At 47.7% G+C, this 21,903-nt stretch overlaps 3 protein-coding genes and 3 non-coding genes across 6 annotated transcripts; 4 read left to right on the top strand and 2 right to left on the bottom strand.

The window, feature by feature from the left end:
* Positions 1-164: 164 nt before the first annotated feature.
* MYCTH_t103 lies at positions 165-251 on the top strand. Its single transcript has one exon. It is a non-coding gene; the product is annotated as a tRNA-Tyr (tRNA).
* MYCTH_2305976 (uncharacterized protein) lies at positions 193-2,803 on the bottom strand. Its single transcript, XM_003663748.1, has 2 exons — positions 1,601-2,803; positions 193-1,505 (listed from the first exon to the last, which is right to left on the bottom strand). The coding sequence occupies exons 1-2, from the start codon at positions 2,655-2,657 to the stop codon at positions 568-570; spliced, it is 1,995 nt and encodes a 664-aa protein (XP_003663796.1). The 5' UTR covers positions 2,658-2,803; the 3' UTR covers positions 193-567.
* Positions 2,804-3,280: 477 nt separating this feature from the next.
* On the top strand, positions 3,281-4,627 carry MYCTH_2080826 (uncharacterized protein; the record flags this gene model as incomplete). Its single annotated transcript, XM_003663749.1, has 2 exons — positions 3,281-4,511; positions 4,566-4,627. Coding segments are annotated over exons 1-2 (1,071 nt in total), but the record flags the coding sequence as incomplete, so codon positions are not given.
* A 761-nt stretch (positions 4,628-5,388) lies between these two features.
* MYCTH_t104 lies at positions 5,389-5,485 on the top strand. The gene has a single exon. It is a non-coding gene; the product is annotated as a tRNA-Ser (tRNA).
* A 346-nt stretch (positions 5,486-5,831) lies between these two features.
* MYCTH_t130 lies at positions 5,832-5,917 on the bottom strand. The gene has a single exon. It is a non-coding gene; the product is annotated as a tRNA-Trp (tRNA).
* A 165-nt stretch (positions 5,918-6,082) lies between these two features.
* On the top strand, positions 6,083-8,063 carry MYCTH_2305977 (carbohydrate esterase family 4 protein). The gene is made up of 3 exons (XM_003663750.1): positions 6,083-7,262; positions 7,352-7,719; positions 7,833-8,063. Exons 1-3 carry the CDS (start codon positions 6,943-6,945, stop codon positions 7,907-7,909), a joined length of 765 nt encoding a protein of 254 aa, XP_003663798.1. The 5' UTR covers positions 6,083-6,942; the 3' UTR covers positions 7,910-8,063.
* Positions 8,064-21,903: the final 13,840 nt, after the last annotated feature.

Here is a 21,903-nt window from a genome sequence, read left to right on the forward strand (position 1 = left end):
CACATTTTTTTGTTTGTAGAGTTGGATGGGCATTTTTGGAGCTACCATTTTTTGGGAACCAATGGAAGGGCAGTCAGTGTCAAGTGTCTTCTGTTGGATGTCTGTGTGCTGGCCACGGTCTCTGATAGGCTTTCACTATGACCCAACCAAACAAAATGAGTCATCCCCTTGTGGTGTAGTTGGCTATCACGTTCGGCTGTAAAGGAATTTATTGAACCGAAAGGTCACCGGCTCGATTCCGGTCGAGGGGACTCAACTTTTGCACCTCTTTTTTTGTTCTTTCTTGGGCTCAAGAACATCTTGACTAGCAACCCTTAGGGCCTAAAATGAGATTCCACGACTCGTTGTGCGACAGACGCGGAAGGGGAATGTTGGAAATGTCGATCTGGTCTCAATCTGCTGGTCTCCGCGGCGAGCAAAACAGGTAATGCCCCGCTCGCGAGAGAGGCTCATTTTAGGGATCAAGGAGAAAAAGGAATGAGCGGATCATCCAAAAGTTCAGATTGAAGGATTTGCTGATACTGCGTAGGTCTTGCAAGCCCCTGGGTATCGATAATCTATCAATCGCTACATTTCTCTTTTCTGTTTGTCCCCGTCATGAACCGACGCTCGGGACCACTTCGACCGGGCGCGGATCCTCCTCCCATAGACGAAGAACACAAAGGGCACGGGTATTAGGAGAACCGAGAAACCGGCTGGTATGGACGACCCTGGGCCGACGCCGAGGTTGTGGAACAGCGGCCCGACGACTAGCGGAAAGGCGCACGCGAAGCACGACCTCAGAAAAGTGTTGGCAGCCACGGCGGAGGCGGCATACTTGGTGAAGGTGTCGACCAGGTAGTTCAGAGCAGCCTGGAAAATGGTGAAGAAGCCGGTGCCGAGCATGACCAAGCCGATACAGGGGACGAGCCAATGGATGTCGGGATCCGAGGTCCAGCCGGTCAGGAACTGGCCGCCGGCGAAGAGGACGGAGCCGAGCATCATGGGCGGCAGGCGACGCTCCGGGACGGCCCTGTTCCCGGCCGCGTGGTAGGCCTTGTTGTAGAGCAGCTGGTTGTAGACGTTGATGGCGCAGCCCAGGACGGCGCCGACGAAGATGCACAGGAAGGGCAGGGTGGCGACGAGGTGGGACCAGCGGCGGACCTCGGCAAAGATGATGGGGATGGAGCCGAGCTGCATGTAGAGGATGCCGTAGCAGAAGCTGGCGTAGAGGGCGACGAGGAAGCAGATCGGGGTGCGGAGCAGCTGGATGGGGCGCACCAGGAACTTGCGGGCGAGCTCGGCGACGCTGACGTCCCACTCCTCGAACCTGGCGTGCAGCGCCCAGTTGCCCGTCTCGATGCGCAGCCGGCGGGCCTTGTAGACGAGCAGCTTGGGCGGGTACGACTCGTCGATGAAGATGACGGCCACCAGCAGGATGGCGGCCTGGATGATGCCGGCCAGGTACTCGGTCCAGCGCCACCCCAGCCCGGGCTGCGCGACCAAGGCGGCCGACACGATGGGGCCTCGTTCCTCTTTGTCAGCAAACAAGGAAGTGGGAAAAAAAAAAAAAAAAGAGAGAGAGAAAGGGGGGGGGGGAAGAGAGGGAAGGAAGCGTTACCCAGGGCCGGACCGGCGACGACGGCCATGGCGTAGCCGGCCATGGCGATGCCGCGCTGGGCGGGGCCGTAGAGATCGCCGAGGACGCCGCCGGTGTTGGTGACGGGGGCGCTGGCGAAGAAGGCGCCCCAGAAGCGGGTGAGCATGAGGGTCTGGAAGTCCTTGCTGGTGGCGCTGGCGAAGCTGAAGCAGGCGGCGACGAACATGGGGGCGAAGACGGCCAGGCGGCGGCCGTAGACCTCGCTCAGGGGCGCCCACAGCAGGGGGCCGATGCCGAAGCCGACGAGGAACAGCGAGGTGCCGAGCACGGCGACCTGCGAGGACACGCCAAAGGCGGCGGCGACCTGCGCCGTGCCCGCGCTGTAGCACGACGAGGCCCAGGTGGCCGACATGGTGACGAGCCCGTACAGGAGCGTGGTCACCACCTTCTTGTGCAGCGGCCAGTTGAGCGGCTTGTAGGGGTCCTCGGGCCCGTCAAAGTCGACGAGGAGCTCCGGGCCGGTCGGGATGTGCGAGAGCGGGTGGGTGAAGGCGGGGACGGCGGGCCGGGAACGGATGCGGGAGAGGAGGTTGGTGGTGCGGCGGGTCAGGGTGTTGTTGTTGGTGGTGGTGGTGTTGTTATTGTTGCTGGCGCTGGCGCTGGCGTTGGCGTTGGCGATGCTCGCTCCCGTCAGGGTGCTCGCGCGCCGGCCGGCAGCGGTGTTGTGGCTGGCCACGGTGGTCACCGTGCTGGCGGAGCGGGCGCGCGAGAGGCGCAAGTCGAGAGGCGTCGGGCGATGGCCGTCATAGTCGTAGTCGCTGTCGGCGTCCGTGTCGTCATCGGTGTCTGCGTCGGCGTCGGTATCGGTGTTGTTGTCCGACTTGGAGCCGGAAGCGTCGTCCTTGCTGCCGCGATGGCCATTGCGTTTCTCGCAGTCGCCATCACCATCGCCATCGCCATTGCCTTCCTTGGTTGAAGCGAGGCCCAATTCGCGCCCCGGATCGGTCTCAGTTCGCGCTTGGGACGAGCTGCCCTCGAACCGTTCTCGGTCCAAGTCGTCGGGGATCGGACCTGCCATGTTTCAATTCGGCAGGGCATGTACATACTCCGTACTCGTACGGCCAACGGCCCCCTTATTAGGGGACCCTGGGTGGCCTCTAGTCGAGGCATGGCTGCCTTCTTATCCGAGAAGCAGGGTGTGGAGAAGGATGGCCTGCTTCGGCGCATTGCGCTAGTGTAGGGCCCGCTAGTAGGGCCCGCTAGTGTAGGGCCGATAGCTGACGACGTCATCTCTTAGGTCGGGAGGACCCGCGGCAACTTGGAGCCTGCAAGTCGAGAAAAAAAACGACGAAAGAAAAGAAATCGAGAAACGAAGCGCAAAATACGGTACAAATCACAATGCTATCCGGTTTCTGTTCAATTAGATTGGAATCGCAGAGTCGGCCGTGCTGTGTGAGACGAACAGAAAGAAAATGCCAAGCGACCGCAGTGACTGAACTGCTCAGGGGCCCGCCGGCTCCGGAGCTCAGTTACAGAGTGACTACTCCGTAGTGCAGGGCCGAGCCAAGGTTCGGACCGGTATCGCCAAGCCGGGGGCCCACCTTTGGCAGTTGCGCCGATCCATTGCGGGCATTTTTCCGGATACTCGGGAGATGAAGTGGAAGTTCTTCCTTCCGGGGCATGCATCAATTGGCATCGAACCATAGTTACAACCACAGGGCACACCATCCTCCCAATCATGGCAACAGAGGCCGCTTGAGACGATTTCGCAGAGTTGAGGCGCTGACCAATTAATCGATTCGAGAAGGTGGGGGGAGGAGAAACAGAGCAAATTTGCATGGCAGCGGGGCTCCGGAAATACCAAGGCTTCGATTTGTCGTGTTATTCCCAACACAGCAAATCCGAGAGAGCAAATTATGAATTATGATGAACCAACACGACACATGCCGCTTCGGCGCGCTCGTCGAGTGGGCAGAGCAGCACGGAGCCCGGCTGCATCCGTCGGTCGAGATCTACCTCGACCCCGTCAGCAAATACTCGCTCCGCGTCAGCCCGTCGGCGACCGAGGGCCTGCAACCGGGTTTCGCCGCAGTCAGCTGTCCGGCCCGAATCACGCTGTCGTATCTGAACGCCCTTGTCGACGGGCTCCTGGACCCCTCGGCTCTGTCGGATCGGTCGGCTCAGTCGGCTCGGCTGGACCAAGAGACCTCCTCGACCGGCGCGTTCCCTCCCCGCTTCACCCGGTCCGTCCCGCCCCACGTTCTCGGCCGCTTCTTCCTGGTCAAGGAGTACCTCAAGGGGAAGGATTCCTTCTGGTGGCCCTACATCGCCACCCTCCCACCTCCCGAGCAGGTCGCCGTCTGGGCCCTGCCGCCCTTCTGGCCCGACCATGACATCGCCTACCTGGAGGGCACCAACGCCCACGTGGCCATCCAGGAGATCCAGGAGAACGTCAAGCGCGAGTTCAAGCAGGCGCGCAAGCTGCTGAAGGAGGAAGACTTCCCCGACCTGCCAGCATACACCCAGCTGTTGTACAAATGGGCCTTTTGCATCTTCACCAGCCGCAGCTTCCGCCCCTCCCTCGTCCTCTCCGACGCCACCAAACGGCGCCTTTCCGCCCTCCTCCCGCAGGGCGTCCAGCTCGACGACTTCTCCGTCCTGCAGCCCCTGCTCGACATCGCCAACCACTCCCCGACCGCCCGCTACACCTGGGACACCACCAGCGTCCCGGACACCTGCCGGCTCATCTGCCACGACCCTTACCAGCCCGGCACCCAGGTCTACAATAACTACGGCCTCAAGACCAACAGCGAGCTGCTCCTCGCCTACGGCTTCATCCTGCCCGAGACGCCTTCCCTGCACAACGACTACGTGCACGTCCGCAAGCGGGCCCGGCAGCAGCCCCAGCCCCAGCCCCAGCACCAGCAGGAACGTGGGGAGGAGGAGGAAAGGCAAAGGGAAGGCGGCGGTGGTGGCGGTGGTGGAGAGCCCCCACCGCAGAGCTTCCTGATCTCGCTCCGGCCCATGGCGCACCCCAGCTCGCTCGCCGGCCGGGCGCGGCTGTCCTCCTCCTCCTCCTCCTCCTCCTCCTCGTCCGCCAGCCGCCTGGCGTCACTCCCCTGCTTCGCGCACTTCGAGCCCGCCCTGGTGGACGACCTGGCCGCGGCGCTGGCCTCGCCCGGCGAGAAGGAGGCGCTGCGTCGGTGGGGCGGCGATGGCCCGGGTCCCCACGACGGCGGCGGCGGCGGCGGCGGTGGTGGCGGCGTTGTTGTTGTCCCGGAGGAGCTCAGGGAGCTCGTGGACAAGGTCAGGGGCATGCTGGCGGGCAAGGTGCAGTACGACTACGGTAGGCTGATGGAGGTGGAAGGGGTTGAGGAGGATGGGGATAGGGAGGGGGAGGACGGCGAAGGAGGGAAAGGAGGGGAAGGAGGGGAAGGAGGGCTGCCGCCGCCGGCGAACCGGAACCAGGCGCTCGCAGCCGAGTATCGGGGTCAGTGTGCCAAGGTCTTGTTGGCTGCCTTGGAGGGGCTGGCGGTAGAGGACGGGCTGGGTTGACCGCAGAGGTGTGTGCTAAGGCTGAGGTGCGAGGTTCGGAACAGCAGAGAGAGAGCCCTGGTAGATGCGTTTCGCGATTTGTTCATGGACAACCAAAGAGCATGCCAATACTTTTTTTACATGAGTTTGTAGTAATCATGGCTAGCTTAGAAAGAAAGAGAGAGTTGTGGCATTCGTAATGTGCTGTAGGACAGTGGGTGCGCCGCTGCTGCACAGCCTTTTGAGGGCGAGGGCCGTGCAACTTTTTTTGACGTGACAACTTGGCCGAGTGGTTAAGGCGACAGACTTGAATCTCCACATTCGAGATATCTGTTGGGTTCGCCCTCACAAGTTCGAATCTTGTAGTTGTCGCTCGTCTCTCATCTCTCTTTTTTTCCCCGCTGCCATCCCCCGCCTGCGCTGAATGTAAAGGGATGCAGAACTCGACGTTTTTGACACAACGCAGCGCATTCTGTTCTGCATGATAACCCATGACGTTCCATGTATGTACATGCCTCCGAGCTCTAGTAACTAAATCATGTCAATCGGCACTTTCGCTGTCTCCGTTGCAGAATGCAAGAAAACGTGGAACGAGCAATCGACACAACCTTAGCGTAAAAAGGTTGGAAACATTGCCGACAAGAGGATGGGCCATTATTTGAAAGAAACGAAAAAGAAGCGTCATTAATGACAGATAGACATAAAAAGAGAGGAGCTTTGAGCCTGACCCGATTTGAACGGATAACCTTTCGATAGCCTCAATGGTAGCTGGAGTCGAACGCGCTACCGTTGCGCCACAAGCCCTCTAAGCTCTTGTTGTTACTAACAGGGACGGTTCGGGAGAATATACGGACTACAACCATCCTCGGCTCATTCATCGAGTCATTGGCCATTATCTCGTGTACCATTGCGCTACAAGCTCTCTAGTGTAATAAGCTCTTGTTGTTGCTATCACAATTTGTCGAGGAGCACATGTAACCAATCTCCACTCATTCATGACCCTGAGTCGGTTCAATACAAGACTCCGCCAGGGGTTAAGGGTTGATCTTGCGAGATATTCATCCCAAACGTTATTCTTAGCATCTTGCTCCTCGCTTCGTTGTTTGAGAGCTCGCTACATCACGAGGCTGCAGGTGAGCTTCCCAACATTGCTCTGATTGTGCCTTCTGCTGTCAACTATCAAGGGAAGGGCATTAAATTGCTGTCTGCTGCATCGTTTGAGAAATCTCGAGAATCGAATGGCTCCCACATTCCGCCATCTCAGAGATCCAGGCCCTTCAGGGCTGCACAGGCAAGGGCCTAATTGTGGGATAGTGTCGGTTCCTGCGGCTAAATGCCGGGCAGGGGCCGGTATTAATCAATCTACTATGTATTTTCGACCTCGGCCAAGCCGGGCATCGATTTTATCCACCCGCAACCCGGGAGCTGGCTCTCGGCGAGGGACGCTCGCGCGACCTTGGCATCAGGTACCCCAGGTCGTTGCGCCCGCAGCTCCTGAAACGGGGCGGGCGACGATTGCCTCCGCTCCTTTTCCCCGGGCTACAACTTCATTTCCCCCACTTGACGCGGAGAATTACTTAGATGAAGATGAAGATGGAGAGGGGGGTTGGTTCCGGGCTCCTCTTTGCCCTCGATGTACAAGGATAGTTGTCAACAGGCGAGGGCTCCTTTGGAGGATATATATATATCGGGAGGGACCTAAGGGGATCGACGGGACGTTCACACCAAAGCTTGCGTGCGTCGGTCTTGTTCAGCCCTTCCAAGCATACTCGGGTCCACCACCCACAAAGTCAAGTCGGAGTCGGCCACATAGCCACCACGACAGCACCATGCTCGCCGAGACTGTCCTCGCCGGCCTTGCGCTAGCCTCCAGCGCCATCGCCGCGCCGGCACCGAACCCGATCGAGTTTGTAAAGCGGGCCCCAACCCCCGGCGTGGTCATCCAGAAGTGCAGCACCCCCGGAGTGCTCGCCCTTGCCTACGACGACGGCCCGTACCAGTACACGTCGCGGCTGGTGGACATCCTCGACGCCGCCGGCGCCAAGGCCACCTTCTTCTGGACCGGGACGCTCTACGGCTGCATCTACAACCAGGCTAACGCGGTCAAGAAGGCCTTTGCCTCGGGCCACCAGATCGCCTCTCACACATGGTGAGCAAAACCGACAGCCCTCTCTTTCTCTCTATTATTTTTTTCTTTTCTCTTTTTCCATTGTAATAATGCTCACACAGACACATCAGGACCCACCCCCACTGGGCCAGCTTGGGCGAGGCGCAGATCCGGCAGGAGATCACCAAGCTCGAGGACGCCTTCGTCAACCTGATCGGCAAGAAGCCGGCGTACGTGCGCCCGCCCTATCTCGAGACGGGCGGCCAGGTCCTGCCGGTGCTGAGGTCGTTGGGCTACAAGGTCATCACCAACGACATCGACACGGGCGACTGGAACCACTATTCGCCCCAGCAGAGCGAGCAGGCCTTCCTGCAGGCCGGCGCCGGCGGCAACGGGCACATCCCCCTCATGCACGAGACCTACGACTCCACCGTCAACGTTCTCACCCCCTGGCTGATCAACTGGGCCAAGCAGAACAACCTGAAGCTCGTCACTGTCGGTGAGTTTCCTGTTTAATTAACTCCCTTTCTCCCCCCAATCCCTAACCAGCGCGGCACGCGACGATATCCAAGACACGCTGACGAGCCGTTTTTAATCTTCTTCTTGTCGCAGCCGAGTGCTTGGGCGACCCCGACGGCGCGTACCAGGCCGGTAACTTTGAGCCTAATGGCCAGAACAGCTGCTATTAGACGGGTGATGCGTCCAAAGAATCAGTCCTGTGCCGATCCGGGAATTCGTGGGCCACAGGAACGGTTCCCTGCCAGTCCTGGTGCATACTTGATAAGCATAGCAGCTCCGAATTACATATCAATCAAGCAACATTTATTCAAGCTCCAATATCCCCAATGTCCACAATGTCCCCAATGTCAACAGAGGATGCTCCGGTTCCTGTTTGTATAAGCCAGGTTGATGGCCAACTCCTGATGAAGTGGACGAAAGGGAGAGCCTTCGCGGGCGGTTGAATATCACTTGTTGGGCTTCACAACGCGGCCGGGCCCGATGTAGCCGAGAGTTCGCATCTGTACCTTGTTTCTGACGAATGATCCGGTTGTGGAGAAAAGACATTCATTCCCCTTCCTCCCTGACAACTCGCCTCAAGATGTCACTTGGCCCGGAGAATGGCTTCCAAGTGAAACATCCCGAACTCTCGGGGGAGGAGATGATTGCTTGTCTCTTTTTTTTCTTGAACAATCTTGGAAGGCTGCGGTCCATGCCTTTCAAAGCCTCCCAATTGACCCGAATATGATATTGCACAAATGCCTGCGAGCAAACTGCAACGCCTGCACTGACGAGACCAATTCGTCTTCAAGCCGCACCACCTTCAGAATGAACAAACAACTCACAGTATAGAAGCTGAGTTTTCTCATGCTTGCTAATCGAGGCCAGTTTTGAGCCATCTAGACCATCTAGGGCAGGCATCTCAATGTAGTTCGTTATAATTAAGAAGGTAATTAGGTAGATTGTATCCCCAGGCAAAGAATGAGGATGGTAACTGCTACAGCATTTGACTGTCTGTAGGTCAGATCTGACTAACCCACCAACAGGGATGACAAGCCAGGGTCAATATATATTTAGACAGCTTCTCTAAGTGCCTCTAAAGAATAATCAATACTTTTATCACCTACTTCTACAGACCGTAACAGTTGGTCTAGGAGTGCCGCCTATGGCGCGAATACTGCTATGGTGTTGTACCTTTATAGCCTTTCTAAGCTATACTGATTATAGCTATTAAGCTATAGTAAGTAGTGCCTATTACTGGTTCGAATCTATAATCTTGTTACTAATTATAAGTGTTTAAACGCTATAGGAGACCATTTGCCTAGGTAAGTGACTATATCCCACTACTTAAGTAGATACCTAAATGGTTAGATATAATGATAATACTATTAAGATTTAATAAACAAGCTCGAACTATAATAAGTACATTAGACCTATTACTTTATTATTAGAAATGCCTATTAGTATTAGGTTTAGAGGCTTACTCTAATAGAACTTTGAATTCTTAAGCTAGTAGTATCCCTTAAAGATACTAATTAGTATTTAGCTTATATATAAGACTTTAATAACTATCTAATTAATAAAGATTACCTAGAGTTATAGAATCTTAATAAGTATATACTAAAAGGACTTATAAACTACTTTATTAAGTACCTTCTTTAGCTTTTAGATTAGGCGCTTATTCTACTATTATTACTAGAAATAAAAGCTATACTAGAAGTATAAGTTTAGGAAGAATCCTAACTTAAGGGACCTTTAGAGACCCTAAAAATGCTAAGTCTTAATGGCCTAGTTTAATAATTTACTATATTACTAGAAACGGCCTTATAAAGGATAATTCTACTTATCGGCCTATTAGATCTACTAGAGATATTAAGGCCTAAGCTAAACCTAGTAGGTCTAAGTCGATAAGATAATTAGGTATTAAGTAGACCTATTAGAATTACCTAAACTACGATTATAACTGATATACTAAGGGAGCTTCTAGAAAGGGAAGAACCTTAATAAAGGTCTTCTTAAACCTTTCGGCTAACGGCCTATCTGATAGAAGGATTGCTAATAGTGATACTAATACCGGTAGGAGATAACCTAATTAAAGGGTATATATCTCTCTTACTATTAGAATTGACTAAGGAGACGATTATAAGACTGCTCTAATAGGCTATAGTTAGACTCCTATAGAACGCTATAATTAAACTAATAGACATTAGTTCCCCTTAGCTATGGCTAGTACATATACTACTATAACCAGCCACTAACTAGGCATAGAAGATTACTAATATTAGCTTACTCTAGCTAAATATTAACTAAAAGATTACTAATAACTAGCTAATCTTCTACTATAAAAAGATCTATTATTATTATATTATTATTATTATCTATCCTATACTATTATACTAATAAGCATGCTAGAGCCTCTCTAGTTATATATAAAGGAAACTATACCTAATAGGCTAGATAAAAACCTCTATCCTACCCTTTAACGCCTAATCTAGAATACTAATATACTATAAAGAAAAGGAGAAGTAGCTAGAATAGCCCTATAGAGGCCTTACTTTCCGGTCTAGCCTCCTCGCAAGGCGGTATTCCGGAAGCCTCCCTAGGTCTATTAGCCACTATAGAACCCTCCTTGTCAAACGATAGTTACAGGCCCCTATACCTTGTAAAACAAGGTCTAGGTCCCTTTACGACTATATTTCCTAGGATTCCTATATTTGGCTTCTTGATAGGTTTAGGCACTATACGACTAGGTGCTTGATAGTCTCCCTCCCCTAGCTATAGGTATAGTAAGGGGTACTAATCCCTGGGACTTAAACTCTAAAAAGGAAGTTATAGAGGCTAATAGCCCCTATATAAGCCTATATTAGTAGGGAGCTCTAGGCCTTTATTAGGCCCTAGTACCTTTATAGGCCTTCCCCTATAAAAACTAGGTATAGGGGGTCCTTGTCTAATATATGCTATATCCTTTTACTAGCTTGGTTGGCCCTCTAGTGGTTACTCTAGCTTACTACTATAGCTAGTTCCGTAGCCTATAGCCTTTTTTATAAGGTCTATAGGGGGGGTTAACCCTCTCTATAGCCCTTCTAAACCTATTACCGGACTGTTAATCTTACTACCTCTAGGGCTATAGGCCTTAGCTCCTAGCCCCTTACCCCAGCCTTTCTCTTCTAGAACCTCTAACTTAGCCTATTATAGGCCTATTAGATAAGAGCCCTTATAGGGACCTAGGAGGCCCCTAGGCCTACCCTAGTCTATAAGAGTGGCTAGTCGAGTTTAGCTTTAAAGTTAGCTAGCCTTTTATTAAGGTAAAGATCGAAGGGTAGTACCTAGGCCTCCATTTTAAGGCACCAGATAAGAGTAGCCTTATAGGCCCTAGTAACTACTTAAAGGGCCTTATATTAGGCCTTCGATAGTTCCTTAGTAAGGCCTTCTAACTTACCCCCTAGCTTAGTAAGCATATAGAAGTTCGAGGCTCTATAAGCTAAGGCACTATAGATATACTTAGTATAGACCTTATAAGCCTATAGGAGGCTAGGGCCTTAGGTCTTTATAGTAAGCCTAGTTAGGGTAAACTCTTAGGTTTCTAACTTCTTAACTACCTTTATATAGTAAGGGCCCTATTATAGCTTTTAGTCTAGCTAGACCCTAAAGAATCTAGCTAACTTTAAAGGGGCTATAGTAGTAGTACCCCCTCTAGGCTGTAAGAGCTCTAGCAATCGCGACTATTATTTCTAGCCCCTATTAAAGTAGATAAGCTCGCATTTTTCTAGGGCAAAGGCTATACCCTAGGTTCTTACCTCCTAAAGGTAAGCCTTCTAGGCCCTTTATAGCTAACTATTATAGGCCTCCTTGGCCCTCTTAAAGGCTAAGAGGTTAATATTGTTAGTAAAACCTATTAAACTAACTATAGGGCTAGCCTAGCAAATGGCCTAATAAAGAGAGGCTATATAGAGGATAAATAGTATAAGAGAGAGGGGTAACCCCTATAGGACCCTAGCCTTTACTATTATATCCTTTATTTTCTAGCTATTAAAGTAAAGGATAGCTACCTTATCCTATAGCTACTCTTTAACCTAGATTACTATTATTATTATTATTATTAGTCCTATATTACTATGCTAATAAGTATGCCAAAGCCTCTCTAGTTATATATAAAGGAAACCGTACCAAATAGGCCGGATAACAACCTCTATCCTACCTTTTAATACCTAATCTAGAATACCAATATACTATAAAGAAAAGGAGAAATAGCTAGAATAGCCCTAAAGAGGCCTTCCCTCCCGGTCTAGCCTCTTTATAAGGCGGTATTCCGGGAGCCTCCCTAGGTCTATTAGCCACTATAGAACCTTCCTTGCCAACCGATAGTTACGGGCCCCTATACCCTGTAAAACGAGGTCTAGGTCCCTTTACGACCGTATTTCCTAGGATTCCTACGTTCGGCTTCTCGGTAGGTTCAGGTACTAAATAACTAGGTGCTCTATAGTTTCCCTCCCTTGGCTATAGGCATAGTAGGGGGTACTAACCCCTAGGACTTGAACTCTAAAAAGGAAGTTACAGAGGCCGATAGCCCCTATACGGGCCTATATTAGTAGGGAGCTCTAGGCCTTCGTTAGGCCTTAGTGCCTTTATAGGCCTTCCCCTGTGAAAACTAGGCACGGGGGGTCTTTGTCTGACATATACTATATCCTCCTACCGGCTTAGTTAGCCCTCTAACGGTTGCTTTAGCTAGCTACTATAGCCAGTTCTATAGCCTATAGCCTTCTTTATAGGGTCTGTAGGGGGGGTTAACCCCCTCTATAGCTCTCCTAAACCTATTGCCGGACTACCGACCTTGCTACCTCTAGGGCTATAGGCTTTAGCTCCTAGCTCCTTGCCCTAGTCCTTCTCTTCCGGAACCTCTAGCTAAGCCTATTATAGGCCTATTAGATAAGAGCCCTTATAAGGACCTAGGGGGCCCCTAGGCCTGCCCTAGTCTATAGGAGTAGCTAGTCGAGTTTAGCTTTGAAGTTAGCTAGCCTCTTGTTAAGATAGAGGTCAAGGGGTAGCACCTAGGCTTCCGTTTCGAGGCACCGGATAGGGGTAGCCTTATAGGCTCTAGTAACTACTTAAAGGGCCTTATATTAGGCCTTTGATAGTTCCCTAGCAAGGCCTTCTGGCTTACCCCCTGGTTTGGTAGGCTTGTAAAAGTTCGAGGCCCTATAAGCTAAGGCGCTATAGATATACTTAGTATGGACCTTATAGGCCTATAGGAGGCTAGGGCCCTAGGTCTTTATAGTAAGCCTAGTTAGGGCAAACTCCTAGGTTTCTAGCTTCTTAGCTACTATTATATAGTAAGGGCCCTACTATAGCCTCTAATCTAGCTAGACCCCTAGGAATCTAGCCGACTTCGACGGGGCTATAATAGTAGTACCCCCTCTAGGCTATAGGAGCTCTAGCGGTCGTGACTACTATTTCCGGCCCTTATTAAAGTAGATAAGTTTATACTTTTCCAGGGCAAAAGCTATACCCTAGGTCTTTACCTACTATAGGCAGGCCTTCTAGGCCCTCTATAGCTAACCATTATAGGCCTCCTTAGCCTTCTTAAAGGCTAGAAGGTTAGTATTATTAGCGAAGCCTATTAAACTAACCGTAGGGCAAGCCTAGCAAATAGCTTAGTAAAGAGAGGCTATATAGAGGATAAATAGTATAGGAAAGAGGGGTAACCCCTAGGGGACCCTAGCCCTTACTACTATATTCTCCATTTCCTAGCCATTAAAGTAAAAGATAGCTACCTTATCCCATAGCCACTCCCTAACCTAGACCATTAACCACTTTAGGAAGCCCTAGCTCTATAAAGTAGCTAGTAGCTAGGTATAGTTAATAGTGTCGAAAGCCCCTAAGATGTCAAGCTATAGGAGGGAGGCAGCTACCTTATACCTTTAAGCCTCCTAGACCTAAGCCGTAACAAGCCGAATAGCTAGTTCTATAGACCCATATTCCTAGTTACCTATCTATTTAGCTAGGAGGAGCCTATAGGCCTCTATAACGGCCGTTACCTTCTAGGCAATTATAGCCTCTAGTACCTTACCTACTATTAGTAAGAGCGTTATAGGCCTATAGCTATCTAGGGTAAAGTAGGCTTATAGGGGTTTGCTAGGCTTATAGAGGACTATTATCTTAGCCCTTTTAAACTAGGCCAGAAAATAGCTAAGCTATAGGCTCTCTAAGGCTAGTTTTGCTAGTATCCGGTAGAGCAGTTACCTATAGGCCTTTAATAGACCTATAGAGAGGAGGTCCTCCCCTAGGGCTTTCTATAGGGCCGCCCTAGCTAGTACTACCTTAACTTTACCTACTATAACCTCTTAGCTTATTTCGAACTTTGGCTCTTAATGGTCATTTAGATCTAGGTCATCGATACCCGATAGGTCCGCTTCCAGGTTTGGAAAGAACTTATCGGCCAGTGCTTTAGCCTTCTATTAATAGGTTATAAACCTTCCTTCGAAGGCTAGGAGCTTTAGAGGGTCGACTGGTAGGTGGCTTTATAGCCTTACCTACTGCTTTAGCCTCTATAATAGGTCTAGCTAGTTAGTTATCTCCTATAATATAGCCCTCTAGCTTTTAGTCTTTGCGGCTATAATAGTCTTAGCCTAGTCTTATAGGGCCTGCCGAAGTATATAGGGGTTCAGGGTACCCCCTATAGGCCCTCTCTACCTCCTTAGCCCTCTTCCGGGCCTCTTAAACCTCTTTCGTCTACTATCGAGCTTATTTACCACCTATACTAGCCTTCTTTACCAGGGCTAAGACCGTAGCTATCTCCTTAAGGGCCTCTATAAGCCTATCAAAGGCCTATAGAAGCTCCTCTAGGCCCTAGAAGATAGGCCTAGCCGGGGCCGATGCCTACCTACTAAGCCGGAGTAGGAGGTAGGCCGCCTTAGCCTATATAACCTCCTTGTCTAGGCTTTTCTAGTCCTACCCTTTTCTAGCTAGTATAGGCCTATTAGTCCCCTAGAGGGAGATGTTTAGGGCCTATAGGTAGTAATCGGATTTCCCGCGTTCCGCGATATCCTTATAGGTCGCTTCTAGCCTGGCTAAGGCCTAGAATAGGTCTATTATAGAAGGCTAGCTACGTTAGTCCCCCTAGGGGGCCCTAGTGACCTAGCTATAGGGCATACGTAGGTCGAGGTCTTACTAGTCTATAAGGCTAAAGAGGTCCCTAGCCCTTAGGTGTCACAGAAATATACATGCAGATGCCGCCTAAGCCACTGGCACGAACAGGCCAATCAAGTCGAAAGAATGATAGACTAATCAGGACAGAATCACGCTTAGCAAGAAATGATCCTAACAGAGGATCACTAGCTCACGATATAAGCCAGGTAAGCCAGTATAAATGATCACCACGACCGCTAGTGATCCTAGGAGTATATATACATATAAATAGTCACTCGTTATAGTAGACTCTAGGAGTTTACCAGTAGTAACAATCACAATTACAGTACTTATACCAAGCATTGCTAATTACTATAAAAGATAACTCTAGTATTATTATAAACCCTTTAGCTTTACCAAATCCCTCAGACGACCTACCTACTCGTCACGCTTAGCCTGCCTCCGTCTGGACCCTTTCAGAAGAAGTCTAAGTTAGGTTTGTTATACGTTGTTACCACTCCCTTTGTTCTATCATGGTTCAGAACAGAGGTAACTTCGACCTTGATATCGACATGGCTACCAACGTTACGGCCGAACAGCTGCTCGCTTAGCTTGGTCAACTCTAGTAGCGGATCTAGGAGTTAGACTAGAGAGATAAGGCTGCTCAAGCTCGAATCAAGGAACTCGAGAACCGCGAAAAGTACTCGTAGAAGTTGGTTAACGAGGCCTACGCCAAAATCGAGGCACTCAAGGGCGCTAAAGCGAAGCGTATTAAGATCAAACTACCTAGCAAATACGGAGGAACTAAGGAAGATCTCGTAGGGTTCCTAATAAACCTCCGATCCTACTTCCGGCTTAATGACGACAAGTTTCCGGACGACAAAGCCAAAGTCCTCTATATAGCCACGAGACTAGAGGGCAAGGCACTTAGATGGTTCGAGCCTACATGGAACGACTATCTTATAGAGGAAGATAAAGACGATCAAGACACGTTTATATAGGTAGTCTTTTAATCTTATGACCGTTTCGAAGAAGAGCTTTAGAAGGTTTTTAGTGACAAAGACGAGAAGATTTATATATAAGAAAGACTCGCTAATCTCCGACAGACCAAGTTAGTAGCCTCCTATGCTATATAGTTTAGATAGGATATACTTAAGTCTTAGCTTAATGATAAGGTGTTAATGTAATTGTTCTATAATAGCCTAAAGGAAAAGGTTAAAGACGAGCTATATAAGTACGATCAGCCTAAGACTCTAGATAAATATATCGCGTAGGCCATTAGGATCGATAATTAACTCTATATATAAGAGTAGTAGAAACAAGGTCGAATAAACAGAACTATGGTTAAGGCTAACGATAAGAAAAAGCGAGCGTACGTCAGTACCTTGTATAGGACGTACCCTAGAGCTATAAATGTAGATATAGCATAGAAGCAGGACCGGAAGAAGATGACCAAAGACAAGTCCAATGTTACCTACTATAACTACAGAAAGAAAGGATACTATAAGCGAGAATGCTAAAGCCCGAAGAAAGAATGGAAACTAGCCCCTAGGAAGGAAATTACGGCTATCGACGAAACCACTAAGGACGTTATCGAAGTAACGGCTATAAGCTACGAAGACAAGGACAGTGATATAGATAGTCTCGGACATGACGGCAACGGTAAAGATAAATAAGTATTATACTCTGAACTAATTACTATAGATCTAGAGACAGGTCTTACTGAATAGGATATAGCAGGAGAATACGTACCGCCAGTCTTGATTCTCCTAGCCTTGAGGCAGTAGGGTTTTATAGTTATGTAGAGGCAGGATAGATTATAGATAACTAATACCTAAGGAATCGAAAGACCTAGACCTAATGCTCTATTCCTCTAGGAACAAATTAAATAGTACTGTAACGAAGTTTTCTAACTTAATACGGAACTACGCGAATAGGATAGGCGCTTGACTCGACTCGCCTAGCAGAGCGATAAGATAAAGGATGAAATAAGAGAACTCCGACGTATTGTAGAAGCTATCAAAGGAGAATAGCCTGTGATATATGATAGGCCCGATAGCTACGCCAAGTACCTTGACGATTAGTAACTTAGTAATGACATATGGAACCTAGAATACCAGTTTATACGCGCGAACCACGGAAAAGACAAGCGTACGTAGGAAAGCTACTAGAAGAAACACTCCTACCTTAGCATTAGAGTACCTACAGTCTACGTACAGTGGGAAGGATTCGGGAAAGAATTCCAATACCTCCTAGGCGACGCTACGTGACTATACCCTCGATATAAAGTACATGCGTAAGTGCCCTAGTTCCAATATATGGCACACAAATGCCGATATTACTTCCGTAACAAATTCGAAAACAATCACTAGCCGACCTGACAAGGAAATGAGGACAGAAGCTTACGCCCTGTAGAATAGGTCTACAATATAGGAAACAGAGCGGCCGAATTACTTTAGAAGATCGAAGCCCGTGATCTAGGAAGCATTACAATAGTTCCAAGACGAGCCTAGCCTAGGTACTGCGGAATAGGACAAGATATATAGGACTCGTGCTAGAGCGACGATTGCCTCTATCATACGGAAGAAAAGAAATTGCGAATTCAGGAGCTTCAGATAAAGCTATAGTATGTACGACAGAAAGCGGAACGGACCTAATAGTAGGAAGCCGCAAGCACTTAATAGCTCACGGAAATGAGCACGATCGATGAAGCCGCTATTAGCCGAATAACCGAAGAGGTTAGCACTAACCTAGGAAACGGGTCAGGGCCCTTCGAGGGGCCCGGAAACTATTAACGCCTATGTAACAGTAAGTGGTAGCATAGTATAGGAAGAACTAGTGTAAGAGACCATTATATCGAGACCTCCTGGTAGAAATATAGGAAATCGCTGTAATCTTTAGATAATAATGGCAAGACAAGCGACTATAGATAATAGCACAATGGAAATAGCATGAAATGCTTGTACTAGTAAATAGTAGAGTAGAGATAAACCTAATTTCGCCAACACTTGTAAATTAGCTACAGATACCCTAGAGAATGAAGCGGAAGCATAGTATAGTCAAAGGGCCATTTCCGACGTAATAGGTACGTAGAGAGACCGAACCGATCGATATCACTATAGTAGGGAAGACTATAGTAGTCGTATTTAGTATCGTGGACATAGGTAATGACAAAGATATGATATTAGGGTTACTATAGTATAAAGATTACGACCTAGACATTAGCTAGAAGAATAGTAGCTACCTACGACCCCGAATGGAGTCGTATTCGACTAGCAAGATAGGGAGTATACAAGGATCGCGAGCAGACGATGCTTAAGGAAAGGCATATCCTATAGATCTACTACAAGAGATGGACAGTGGCAGGCAGACTACTACGGACTCTAGAAGAGGCGGCATAACGATATTAATATTACGATAGGAGGAACGAGCTAAATCGCTAATAGCTGTTCTCTCCGTTGACAAATGCGGAGCACTATAATTAGAGCAGTAGGTTAAGACAGGAGAAATCGCTAATATCGCTATAGACGGAACCAAGTTCGTATACTATTAGAAAACCGAGAGACGAGACAAGACTAGGGAAGTACCGAAGGAATACGAAAGACATCTAGCATTCGAACCAAAGCATCTAGAAGGATTACCAGAACATGGCCTATAGGATCACGAGATCAAGCTTAAGGAAGGAGCATGACTAAAGTTCTTCAAGATTTACTATATAAGCTAGATATAGAACAAAGAACTTAAGCGATATTTGGAGGAGAACCTTCGAAGAGGATATATCTGCCTGTCGACATCGCTAGTAGGCTACCTAATCTTATTTGTGCTTAAGAAAGATAGAAAGCTATAGTTATACGTTGACTATTAGCAACTTAATAAATAGACTATGAAAAATCGATACCTATTACTACTAATCTTACGGCTCTAAGATTAGTTAGTAGGAGCCTAATATTTTACATATCTTGACTTGCTATCGGCCTATAACTATATATAGATCAAAGAAGACGACGAGTAGAAAACGGCCTTTAGGATACCCTATAGCTATTATAAGTACCTCGTCATGCCATTTAGACTTACGAACGCGCTGGCAACGTTCTAAGCCCTGATTAATCAAGCTATCCGACCCTTTCTCGACAAATTTGCGGTATATTATCTTGACAATATACTTATCTTCTCTAAGACGATAGACAAACACCGGAAGCACGTGAAAGCAGTGCTAGATACACTATATATATATAAGCTATTAGTTAACAAGGAAAAGAGCGAATTCCACGTTAGGAAAACGGTGTTTCTAGGATACGAAATATCCCTAGGATAAATTTGGATAGAACCTTTAAAGGTTAAAGCTATCAAGAATTAGCTATAACCGACGTTAGTTACAGAAGTACGAAGCTTTATCAGATTTGCGAACTTCTACTAGATGTTCATTAGGAACTTTAGAGCGATCGTACGACCTTTATACGAACTTACCAAGAAGAATGCTAAATTCCAATGGGAAGAGCGACATAAGCAAGCATTTATATAGATCCGTAACGCCATTACTAAAGATCTAGTACTAATACTACTAGACCCTAAGAAGCTATTCGAGGTAGAAACGGACGCTTTAGACTATGCCATCGGAGGACAATTAGGATAATAAGACGAACAAGGGAAGCTACATCCTATAGCCTTCTTTTCAAAGAAGCTCGACGGACTACGTCTTAATTATCCGATTTACGACAAGGAACTACTTGCGATTGTCGAAGCTTTTAAGGAATGGCGACTATACCTTAGTGGCACGATTGAACTAGTATAAGTATATACGGATTATAAGAATTTGTGATACTTTATAACGACGAAGGAGCTTAACAGACGACAAATACGATAGGCAGAATTCCTCGTAGAATTTAACTTTGAGATCTGCTATAAGAAGGGCAAAGAAAACGTATAAGCAGACATTTTAAGTCGACGAACGGATCATACGAAAGGACGAACGGGAACAATATTACCGTTGTTTAAGGAACGGATAGACGGAATGCTATATTACGAAACGTAGACACCTATAGAAGATGATCCACTCGACTCGTTCCTAGAATACTATATAATCTTTCGAGAGGAAAGGATTAACGAGGTATAGTATTAAGTAGCACCTAGACTAGTAGTACCTAATAGAGTAGAAGAAAGAGATAGGAAACTTTGGTACCGAGGCAAAGTATATATCTATGACTAGGATCAACAGCTACGGATAATTCGAGAACTCTACGAGTCGAAACTCGGAGGATATAAAGGAGTCACGAAGACTGTCATATAAGTTAAGAAACACTACGACTTTCTATAGTTAACGGCACGGGTTAAAGAAGTCGTATAGAACTACGACATTTGCAATCGAAGCAAAACGGTACGACATAAGCTATATAGGCTACTTTAACTACTACTAATAGCTGACAAACTATAGAGCTTAGTCACGATAGACTTTATCACGAAGCTACCAGAATCTAAGGATATAGCCACAAGAGTAATCTATGATAGTATTCTTACTATAGTAGATCGCCTAACTAAATAGGTATACTTCTTTCCCTATAAGGAGTCATAGATAGCTAAACAGCTGGTAGACGTGATCTATTGGCAAGTTACATCAGTGTATACTTGGCCGTAAGAATAGATTACCGATAGAGATACCAAGTTCGCGTCGAAGTTCTGGCAAGCGTTAATGTAACAATTAGGCGTTAATAGCAAGCTGTTAATAGCATATTACCCATAGACTGACGGACAAACGGAGCGACTAAACCAAGTTATTAAGCAATATCTCCGTTCTTACGTTAACTACTAGCAAGACGACTAGGTCATACTATTACTAACAGTATAACTTGCCTATAATACAACGCCGACAGAAATGACTAAAGTTATACTATTCTTCGCAAACTATAGATATAAAGCAGACCTTAGGCAAGGACTAGAGGTCATAGTGCCGAGAGCAGCAGTCAAAGTGGAACAAATGTACGCACTATATAAAAAGCTTAAAAAAGAACTCGAGTTTGTCAAAACCAGAATGAAGAATTACTACGACAAATATAGGCTTGAGGGACCTTGCCTAGAGAGGGGAGACAAAGTCTACCTGATCGTATGGAACTTACAAACCAAATAACCAAGTACGAAGCTAGACTTTAAGAAGGTCGGACCCTTTGTTATTAAAGAACGAATTTCGATATCTAACTACCGACTATCATTACCGTCATCTATACGACTACAGACAGATGTTTTTTATATTTCACTCCTCGAACCAGTACCAAAAAATGCTAAGGTTATTATATATATCGAAGCAAAAGACGAGGAAGAAGAATAGGACGTTAAAGAAATTCTGGATTTATATATTATTAATAGGGAACTATAGTACCTAGTCAAATAGCTTAATTTTAGACTAGAAGATAACTTATAGGAGCTAGTCAAGAACTTGAACTGCCCTAAGAAACTAGAACAGTTCCACCAGCAGAACCCGGATCGACTATAGGCACTAGCTCGGACAAAACAGCCAAGTCGGCCTCCGACAAATCTAGGCCTAAAGAAGACCAGTCAAACAGGACGTTAGTACCCTAAGACCGTACATCACTAATAACGCGTGCTTCGGACTCCCGCACCCTCTGTTCTTCTGCCTCTATTTCCTCTAGAGACTATATACCTCGACGAAACAGCTCGGAACCCTGCTCCTTTAAGAAACGTTTCTGGCGACGAAGACGAGCTAATCAACCGATAGCTGTCTAAAGTTAAGTCTGAAGGATAAAAAGGGCCTCTTTAGTATCGGCCTCTTCTTACTCTATACGCTTTTGTTCGGATATAATCTTCGTTATTATAAAGAATTAGCTATAAACATTAAGGTAACAAACTAGGTCACAAATAAGCAGATACTACGTCGGAACCATCGTAAGAACAACCCTAACGTATATACTCGCTATAGTAGGAAGAGCCTAATGCTATATAATAAGCCAAGTTCTGCTTAAAATACTACGAATATAGTATAACGTCTACGCTAGAAGAATTAATAAAAGAAGTAAGTACGGCGCGCTATTAGGATTTCGAGGATCGGCGC

The sequence above is a fragment of the Thermothelomyces thermophilus genome, chromosome 4 (assembly GCF_000226095.1).
Source record: "Thermothelomyces thermophilus ATCC 42464 chromosome 4, complete sequence".
NCBI lineage: Eukaryota > Fungi > Ascomycota > Sordariomycetes > Sordariales > Chaetomiaceae > Thermothelomyces > Thermothelomyces thermophilus.

Coding starts and splice junctions, on each gene's coding strand:
- MYCTH_2305976 (XM_003663748.1), bottom strand. CDS start 2,657: ATGGCAGGTCCGATCCCCGACGACTTGGACCGAGAACGGTTCGAGGGC. Junction 1,506..1,600: donor CGTCGCCGGTCCGGCCCTGG/GTAACGCTTCCT, acceptor AAGAGGAACGAG/GCCCCATCGTGTCGGCCGCC.
- MYCTH_2305977 (XM_003663750.1), top strand. CDS start 6,943: ATGCTCGCCGAGACTGTCCTCGCCGGCCTTGCGCTAGCCTCCAGCGCC. Junction 7,263..7,351: donor CAGATCGCCTCTCACACATG/GTGAGCAAAACC, acceptor CAGACACATCAG/GACCCACCCCCACTGGGCCA. Junction 7,720..7,832: donor CCTGAAGCTCGTCACTGTCG/GTGAGTTTCCTG, acceptor TTCTTGTCGCAG/CCGAGTGCTTGGGCGACCCC.